Below are 10046 nucleotides of genomic sequence, written 5' to 3'. Positions count from 1 at the left end.
TTATTTTGTATCTAAAATTTCCTCTAAAAGAACAAGGAATTCTCTTGATTTGGATTCAATGTGACATTTTTATCTTAGAGCTAGTTGCTGTGCTTCTGCCTACAGCACGTGAAATACTCTAATCAGAGCAAAGGTCCCAGCACCGGTCGAACCGTAGGCTCACACTGCTGAGTGGTAGACAGAGGTCAGAGTCCACGTGCATTATTGTAGACCTCAGGCTCAGGTACAATCTGCCAGCCTATTTTAACACTGACTTGTCATACCAGGTAGCTGGTAGGATTTGTCACCGAAGACCAGAAACATGCACTGTGTCATCCTAAAGGCAGAAGCAGTGGACGGAGCTCATCTGATGCATATCTTTTGGCAAGATGGGGCAGAATCCCTCTACCCAGCGGTATGGCTGAGAGACAACTGTCAGTGTTCAAACTGCTACCTTCATTCTGCAAAAGCCCGGAAACTCCTTCTGGAAGCTCTCGACGTGAACATTAGAATTGATGACTTGACATTTGACCAGAAAAAGGTAATTACCTCTAAATGGTCTTTTTCTTCTCTGCTGAGTTAAATCAAGGGGTTTGTCTATAGTAATATAAGTAATACAAGTATCTCTTCTTAACTTGTCATATAGAGCAGTCCCTATACATGGCCATGTTGTTACAGTGTTGGGTAGGGGAGGCATATTCACAGGAAGAACCTGCTGTTGTTATCACTACTGCAACGTTTTTCTTTTATTTTACTTTTCAATAGACTTACATTTTATGTTAACTGAAATTTAATTACATCACCTTTTCCTTCCTCCAACCCCTTCCATATCCTCCTCACTCCCTCTCAAACTGCTAGTCTGTTTTTCCTTAGTATTGCTACATATACTCATAAATAAACATAAAAATGTTGCCTACTGATATTTTCTGGTCTCTTTTCAGGGTGTATAACTTATATGCCTTTTAAAACGACTACCATTTTAGTAAAATATACAGAATAGGCAAATATACAAAGTTTTACTGCCCTGTCAAGCTAAAAAAGTACAGAATTTGTTCACAGACGTGTCAGGGGTCGACAAGATCATCTGGGTGGAGATGTTTATCCTACTGCCTACACCATACAGCACTCACTCAGCAGTCTTACTGATCAATACTGTTTATCCAAACTACTGAGTGGGTGAGGTACATAAGAAATCATATCCTACAATCCACAACTCATCTTCAACCACACATGCTATTGAACTGTTTCTCTCTTATTCCCAAGTCCTCACCAAAACAAAAAAAAATGTGTTTAAAACAAAGCCTGTCTTTTTCCCATTTCTCTGTCCTTCTCTCAGCTTTGTTCTCTATTCCCAATTCTCTTAGCAGTCAGACCTTCTCAGAGGAAGTTTGAAGATCACATATCTGGAGTATGTAAAGCAGAGAGGCCATGTTAGTGAAATTCCATTTCTAATCATTCTAATTCAACAGCATTCAAAAGACTGAAATGTACAGCTGTGCTTGTACAAATAAATAATAACTGCCTTGTATCGGTACATCTCTCTCTTCTAAGGTTTATATCACATGGCCCAATGGCCATAACAGTGAATTTGAAGCTAATTGGCTGAAGAAAAGATGCTTTTCCCAAGAGGCCAGAGCAAGACTCCAAGGAGAATTGTTTTTACCAGGTAATATTGCAGTGGCCTTCAGTCTACACTAAAAACATATAGTGAGAATTTACTGGAAAGAATATTATTACTTGAATTAAATGTATTCATAGGACATTGTTTATTGAGTTAACATCATATAAAATTTGTATATATATATATATATATATATATATATATATATATCAAATCAATGTAATCTATATTTATATCTCTTTTTCATTTTCTAAGGATGTGCTTAGGAGCAAATTCAATGCTTTCTATCTTGATTAAAATAATACTGTCATTTGTGAGCAATCAGCAACCTGCTAGCAAGACAGATCATTAGGTGAAGATGGGGAACAGAGAAGATGTTGACATTCTAAAGCACTAGCAGAGAAAGGTACAGCAGCTTTGAGCCTGTGTCATCTGAAGTAAAAGCTGAGAGTCCAAGATGTTCCCACCATGCACTCTGCAAAGGAGTGGCATAAATCAGAGATAGCTCACTCTCCTTAGCAGTAAGTAAAGTCGGAACAGGACAAAGCACAAATTCCTATGCTGGTATCCATGAGATTAAGTGAGCAGTGAGCTGTGAAACAAGCATCACAGAATGGAGTTCACACTCGGGGCAAGTGCAAGCCCCTTTGTGGGGCATTTATATGGAATGTATATGGAATCCAGAGATTCTTAGAACAGAAAAATGTTTAAGACAACTAAAAGATGAATTCAGTAGCAAAGGGGGATGATACCATCTCTCAGATGATAGACAAAAGAAAGGAACAATTAAAAATAAAAGTTCTAAGAAATACATAGTAAGACAGGCAAGTGGATGCATCTGTGAGGGTGGGAAGGTCTCTGACTTACTCTGTTATTCTACTGATGACATGTATTCTACAGATTAAATTTGATTCTGTGGTCAAAGGCAAACTCTAGCACACATGAATTTTGCCTGCTTGTTGGGATTCTGACTCCCACACACCAGGTCCATTTCCTGAACCCCCCCCCCATTTCCACTGTCAACCCCATGTAGCAGACCACTACCCCTTTCAGGAAGTGGCTATTTCGCTAACCCCCTGCCACCTTTCTCAGGAACTCTGAGTCATATACTAAATGAAGTTTTACTTTACCCCTTCCAAACCTAAAACTCTCTCATGTGTAATAACTGTCTGGGATTTTAAGACTAGTCTTCCAACAGTTCATTGGAGGTGGAGATGTTACTTACTAATCAGCTTGTCAGACAGTGTTCCCTTTTCCACAAGGTACCAGTTCCCTCTTCTCTTTACATGCAGTTCAGTCTTGTGGAGACTTCAGTTTCTCTAAGTGTGTTACCGCAGTACTGTGACAGCTGATAAGGATTGTGTCAGGACCAGAATTCGTTTTTCTTTATCTATCCCTGCTAGATGGTTGAAAATAGATGAGTATATAGGGAAACCATTCATTCACATTCCTTCATAGAGTGTGTTTCTGAATTCTTTTGGGGGGGGAACTCTACAATAACATAATTCCATAACCGTTGTGTGTGTCAAAGTGCAGTATCTTGAAATTCTTTAATTTTAGATTTCTTCTGGTATTTAGGTTTTTTTTTCTTTAGCTCTGCCCTAGTTTTATAATCCATTTGGATTTTGCTTTTATTGCCTTTAAGCTCTTCTCTGTGTCATTTCAGGAAGTAAAAGTCAACATTTTTATTATCACAGCTTAAGCTTTTAAATGCTAAAGGAGGAATGGCCACACCTTCTCCATTAATATTTCCTGACAAGTGGAGCCTTCTCTTTTTTATAGCTTGCATTCCTCAGCACTATCAGGCAGTAGCAAGATGGAGATGATAGTAAACTTCACTGAGTAGTGGAAAAAGCTGTTCAGAACAACAGACTGCGAACATGAATCACAGAACTGGCTGCAAGGTAGACACAGGAAAATATTTTAATGCTTTAATACAAGGTTCATTTTAAAATATATTTCCAAGATGTGCAGTTGATGAGCAAAAGAAGAAGTTGTGCAAGTTTTAGAGTATTGGTTGCATGGTTTTACTGCCTATAGAATTTGATACCCTACTCCAGTGTGAGTTTTCAAATATTAGTCCTCCAAAGCCTGTAAACAAACTGGGTTCCGCTGGTGAAAGCCCTTTGCGTTTTTAGTCCAAGTAGAATTTTCCTCCTCAGCTTCTCTCTCGAAATGAGGGCTACAGGGTGTAGAAAATCTGGAGTCCACATGCACACCACTTTTCTTCTCTTGGCACAAGCTGCCAAACACAAAATGAAAAGATAAATGACGATCAGCTGTGCACAGGACCAAACTCTCCTTTGGAGCTGAAAGAAAGATGTGGAGAATACCATTTCCCTCATTGCATGTCCATTCAGCGGCACAGACATTTGGTATATATCCTGTGCAGGGGACTCGGGAAGGAAGTACCAAGGTGAAAAAGAAGGCCTGGACATGTAATACATTAAGTACATTAAGACCACGTGCTGAAGATTTATGATGATGTAGAGCAAAAAATATGAAAAAAAAAAAAAAAAAACATGAGAGTTTGAAACTCACTCTGAGTTTTGCGAAACACTTTGTCAAGAAGGAAATCCCCACAGAGAGCAGGGCATGCAGAAAACTACAGAAATGGAAAATAGAAGGAAGAATTTCAGAAAGTACGGTGATCTAGATATTGGGAGGGTAAAATTGCTAGGCAACAGAGGAGACCCAAAGGCAGAAGGAAGAAATAGTTAGCATATGCTGCTTGGTTGACTGCAGGCAAGGATGAGGTTTTTTCCAACATAGAGTTTCAATACAGCATTTCCTTCATCCTTTGGCTTATTCTTTATTGGCAAACCAAAGAAATAAGTTCAAGGCCTTTACACGTTTAAGATTATTGCAATACGGTTTTCCTGTGCATGGTATATTTTGAGGGCTTTCTGACTGATTTTGATTAAATTAGTATATTAACATAAGTGCCTCTGAATCCATGAACACCTCCTACCTATCCTTTGACTTTTTCTATTGTAGCCTGTCTCTTCTCCATACAGAAGTAGAAAGATCAACTCTATCCTGTATAATATCTTGGTTGTGGATGTGTTGAATCTCTATTAAGTGGAGTGTAAGGGAAGGGAGGCCCTACTAAATGGATCATATGGAAAGAGGGGAAGAAAGATGGCCATAAGATGTTCCATAAAAAAAAAAATTGTATGGAAGACAATGAGAGCTTATGAGGCACAGAAGTTGGAGATAAAATTCATTTAAAAAAAAACATATTATTGGTTAGTAGTATAATAGCCAGCAGGCCATATTCTCTAATCTCTGTCATTTTCAAACTTGACTGACAGTGCCTGGGATGTGCCTTTCCCAGATAGATAAATGAGCAAATTTTGAAACAAAGTATAATATTTATTAAAACAAAGTTTGGGCAAGAAAGATAGATCAGTCTGTAAAAGCACTTGCTTCAAGATCTGAGTACAGTCCACAGAACCCACATAACAGAGAGATCTGAATCCACAAGTTGCCCTCTGACCTCCACAGAGGTACTGTGGTAAACACACTGACATGCATGCATGTGCACGCACACACTATTAATAAATCTAACGTTTCTTGAATAAAATGGCAAAGTTTTATATAATCATATCTTAACTTACCAGTGAAATTTTACATAATTAGACATTCACTTTTATTTTGTGGATGTAAAATTTTTAATTAACTGAGATAAAATGGAAAAATTACTACATATTTCAAGCATATATAGGAACCTAGTATTTCTTATTTTTATAACTAGTTTCAAAGTAAATGAATCCTTGTTTTTCCTTTGTGGCTAAATATTTTATAATACTCTGAATTTAATAATTTTTGTTTTAAAAGCTGATTTTTTTTAATGAGAGAATTTAAAGAAAATCCCTCCATGGAGCCAGTCTATTTAATTTTTCAACAATGAAAACTGAGAACATTGCACACGCAAAATCATTTACTCTCAACTACATGTACCCCTTTTTTAGCAGAATCTTTCTTTGCCATGCACTTCATTGGATGGTAACTTCTCTGCCCACAGTTAGAATCCCCGCTTTGTTTGCAAAGCACATGCCTCAAGAAGTGAAAACTCACAGGTAACTGTCAAAGTCTCTCAACTCTATTTGCCTTTCACATAGAAATAAATTTATACAAAGCTGGTTTTCTCGAGGAGAACTGTGTATTTATTTAACTTTCTTATGATGCTGGAAAGGTAGTTAGTTTAGTGCAGAAAATGTATTTACAAACCCTTGTCAAAAAGCTAGAAGCACATATGTGTGATTTTCTTTTTCATTAGCAAGAAATGATCTGGGTATAGTTACCTAATTCATGTGATATAAGCCAAAACCATTCTTCACCAGACATGGGAGTCTGTGATGAAATGTACATATTTGCATCATTGAATGGGCTCCATCATCAAAATAAGCTGTTATGCCCACATCTTACCAGATCTACTAGCAAACCTTTGTAGACTGTACTGCTATCATATTCCCTTCTTCCTGTATCTCGTCTCCCACGCTCCAGCTACTCTTTTACCTCCATTTGTTTAAGCATTTACCCTATGAATCACTGAGATTGTTTTTTTAAGTATTTACGTATTTGATCTCAGCAATAACTGAGGTCAATAGAAATATTAAACTAATTCAAAGAGTAACGAAGAGCAGCAGAGCCAAGACTTGATCAAAGAGTATCTGCATTAGTGAACACCTTCCTCCTCTTTCCGTGCCCACTGTGACACATGTATGTGCACCCATCTGTGACTACAGATGTGGCATTGGCTGGTCACTATCTACTTATTCTATTAGATAATTAAATCCTGATAAATAATTATTTAAGCTGCAGACATGTGCTGTGCATTGGACATTTATTCATTCATTATCCTGATGGGTGACTATTGAATAACAGCCACCATATACTCGGGTTGAAAATGCAATAGAGAGAAAACCAGATAAAGAACCTAAGCCCTTCGGAGTCTTTGTGGTGAAAAATGTCTCTGAAAATTCACTGACCCACCTGCAGTTTCTCAAAGAGTACTAAACACACAAACATAAGCAAGTTGGTATGTGTGAAGGTGAGAGGAGATGAGATTTCTTAAGTTTTTGCATTGTTTTACACTGAAATGAGCAAAATCTCTTTCTGAGACCAAAATAGAGGAAGTTGTATGGAAACTTGAGACTAGAGACTGTGATAAAAGTGCTAGAAGAAGCTGTATATGTTTAACTATAGACATATGCCCATAGAGTGAGACCAGTTGGTCTCTTTTCATCTAGGCGTATTCAGTGCTTGCAGCACAAAGGCAGATTCAATTGGCCAGTGGGGCCACTGTGTTCTTCAGTGGATTATCTCATTCCAGCTCCTCAGCTTTGTTGCCTATTTTTATGCCATGCTCTCTACACAGAGTTTCTTACCTCCCAAAGTCTATGCAGATGGAAAGCATTGAACCCAAATGACTGTTCAAATCTCAAGTTATTGGCTTTAACACAAGATCCCTGTCAGGTGGAACCTGCAATCTTATCCCTAGGTGAACCTGTGGATTTTGCAATGAACCCGTTTCAGAAATGCAATTTGTGAGTAACGGGAGACTACTCAGAACAGTCAGTTCTTATCTTTCTGGTCTAACAGGAGAGCTAAGAGGTTAAAGCTGCCAAGGAGATGTGATCTTATTAGTAAAAATATAGCAGTGAGCTCACTATGGGGGCACGGTTAAAATTTCATCCTGTTGAGGAAAGCATGAGACTTTTGCACACTAAAACATAACACCCAAAGAAAAGCAGAGAATGCTGCAAATAGGGTCTCGAAAAACATGAAATAGTGCAAGGAGAAAGGAATTTACTCACATTAGGAAAATAGCACATTAGCTGACATCTCCATGATGCCCGTATTTGGTGTGATTCTAAATATACTACTGGAGATAACATCTCAGAAAGGCAGCAGCACTGGAGAGAAGACATAGAATTAAGTGTGAGTCATGCTCTTCTAGAGAACCCAAGTTCAGGTCCCAGCTCCAGAACTGAGCAGTTCTCAACTGTAACTCCAGCTGAAAGGACTCAGACACTCAACACTCACTTCTTCGCTCTGTGGGAAGTCGTATACTTGTCTCAGACACACACACACACACACACACACACACACACATACATGAATGCATGAATGCACAAACGCATCTTTAAAAGAAAGGTGGCAAACAGATTGTGCCTCTGCATAAGGATGGAGTTTGTGAAATTCAGTATTTATCTTCAGTTAGCTGCTTCATATGTGTGTGCATGCCAGGCAATTAGATCAAGAAAGGTGGTGTTTAGTTATTTTATCTTGTATATCTTCCAGGGTAGCCAAAGAAAGGGCATAGAATATGATGGAATTACATGTTTTCTCTGTCTACTCTAAATCTTGGATAACAGTACCATTTCCTAACATTATTTTGAGCTGATTCCTCCTTAGTATGCAACTCTCCTTTTAATTTCTGGAGTCTGAGGAGCTAGCTACTCCAGTTTGGACACAAAGACTATCTGTGTGATGTGGAGCTTTTATCTAGGCTCCTGTGTTCATGTCCTTATCTATAAACTGAAGAAATGATAGTGCATACATTATGGAGCTGTCATACAGGTTTCATGAATTGATCGATGTCTAACGCTTAGCAGAGTGTGTGAAATCCTCGGTGCTCCTTCACCTTTAGACATTCAACACATACCACATGGATGCTTTGTGTGTTGCACTTTTCAGATAGATAGCCATTCTTGTCACAGAGTTATGGATATATAATGTTCCAGGGTCATAAAAAATTTAAAAATTGTTTCTCTTTTTTCAGAAAGCTTAGATTTGTTTAGAAGTCACATTTATGTATTGACAAGCAATTCAATCTAGAATTTGGAGTTGGGCTGGAGAGATAGCTCTGTGCTTCTGCTCTTCCAAAGAACCAAGGTTTGATTCTCAGAACCCACATGATAGATCACAACCATCTGTAACTCCAGTTCTAGTGGATCTAATGCCCTCATCAGACCTCTGCAGGTACTGCCAACATGATACACTTACATACATGGAGATAAAACAACTGTATACATAAAATAAATACATCTTTCAAATAAAAGATGTAGATATGCCCTGAGCTAAAGTCAAGACAGGAAAGATTGAAGGAGCAGAGCACAATTTGTTCTGTAAAATCTACTTGCTACTCTCCCTGGCATGCCTATTAGACAGTAGCAGAGGGGAAGGCATTAGTAGGAAAGTAAATAAAAACGGCATGGTCTCCAGTGTTTGTGAGAGGCAGAGATGAAGCGTTGTATCTGAAATAGTTCACTCTCCACTCCCAGCAACTGTTTACTATTATTACCAACTTCATAAGTACTTGACACAATAGTTTTATTATTGCATATTTGTATTTGTTTCTTTACCTAGCTACCCAATTTTCCAAGCAAAAAACTCAGTTGTACTTGTCCATTCTTACAAAGATTACATGCATACAATCTTTATGCATGAGTATGATGTTTTTAATGGATAGATGTTGAATAGGATTTCAGCATAAAGAGATAAGCACTGTGGTATGTACCAAGCCTGAGCCAAGAAGAAAACACCTCGCCCTTGCTTAGCAGACCCAGCACGTTTCCAGAAGCAAGCCATTTCAGAGGATATTGCTACATATTAATCCATAAATACCACTATGGTCTTACTATGAAACTTCCAGTCCCTTTTCTGGTATGAAAGGATATTCTTATCTGGAAAGACCCAGAAGTGGATGCTGAGAAGAGAAACTGTCAATCAACTAAGAGTGCTGTGATTCTTGCTCTATAGCCAAGACACTACAGATATATACAGAGGTGTCTTCATCAGATCCCCACTGGTGAACTCTGGTGCTAGCAGCAGTGAGCCATACAGTAGCAGCCCTTCCAGAGGCTTCCCTCCCTCTTAGTGCTTCCAAGGGTTCCACCACATTGCCTTCTTGTCTTCAGATCCTCATCTCATCTGAATGCTGAGAGGACAAATGAGCAGAATCCTGAAAGCTACTTAGAGTTCACTGGACAAGAGCCAGAAGAATACACCTTCCAGTGGAGGAAAGAGACTCAATCACGGTTTCTTTCCTCTGACTTCTCTCTTCGGGATCAGAACTGTGTTTTAGCAGGGACCTTAGAAGTTAGTCATAAGAAAAAAAATTCTTTAAACAAAATAAAAATGAATGTTATACTATATATAAAATAAAATATAATTAGCATACCATGAAGATATTAAGAATAAAAATTTAACTGATGCCGTGTACATTGGAGAAGCCATTTCGGAACCAAAAGCTCAGCATGGTGCAGGTGGACAGGAGGTCCTAAATGTTTGAAATAACATTGGAAAACCAGCTTTCTGTGCTCATGAATCTTTAACTAAAGACCTTCTTTGTGTCTTTTAGCTTTCTGAAACATAACTCAGGGCCCAGGAATGTGATGTTTAGCCCTCAGTAGGAACGCTTACACAAACAGTTCCT

General features: G+C 38.4%; 1 protein-coding gene across 1 annotated transcript in view; it reads left to right on the top strand.

The window, feature by feature from the left end:
• Positions 1-301: 301 nt before the first annotated feature.
• BBOX1 (gamma-butyrobetaine hydroxylase 1) overlaps positions 302-10046 on the top strand; it is a gene marked incomplete at both ends in the record, with an annotated part of 39920 nt that continues 30175 nt past the window's right edge. The window contains 2 exons of the mRNA XM_080931162.1: positions 302-520; positions 1531-1645. Coding sequence (XP_080787288.1) covers positions 302-520; positions 1531-1645 — 334 coding nt within the window. The remainder of the gene's footprint in view (positions 521-1530; positions 1646-10046) is intronic.

This window comes from Micromys minutus, assembly GCF_963924665.1.
Source record: "Micromys minutus genome assembly, chromosome: 17".
Lineage (NCBI taxonomy): Eukaryota > Metazoa > Chordata > Mammalia > Rodentia > Muridae > Micromys > Micromys minutus.
The sequence above is the reverse complement of the archived record's forward strand: the minus strand, read 5'-3'. Positions and strand labels throughout refer to the sequence as shown.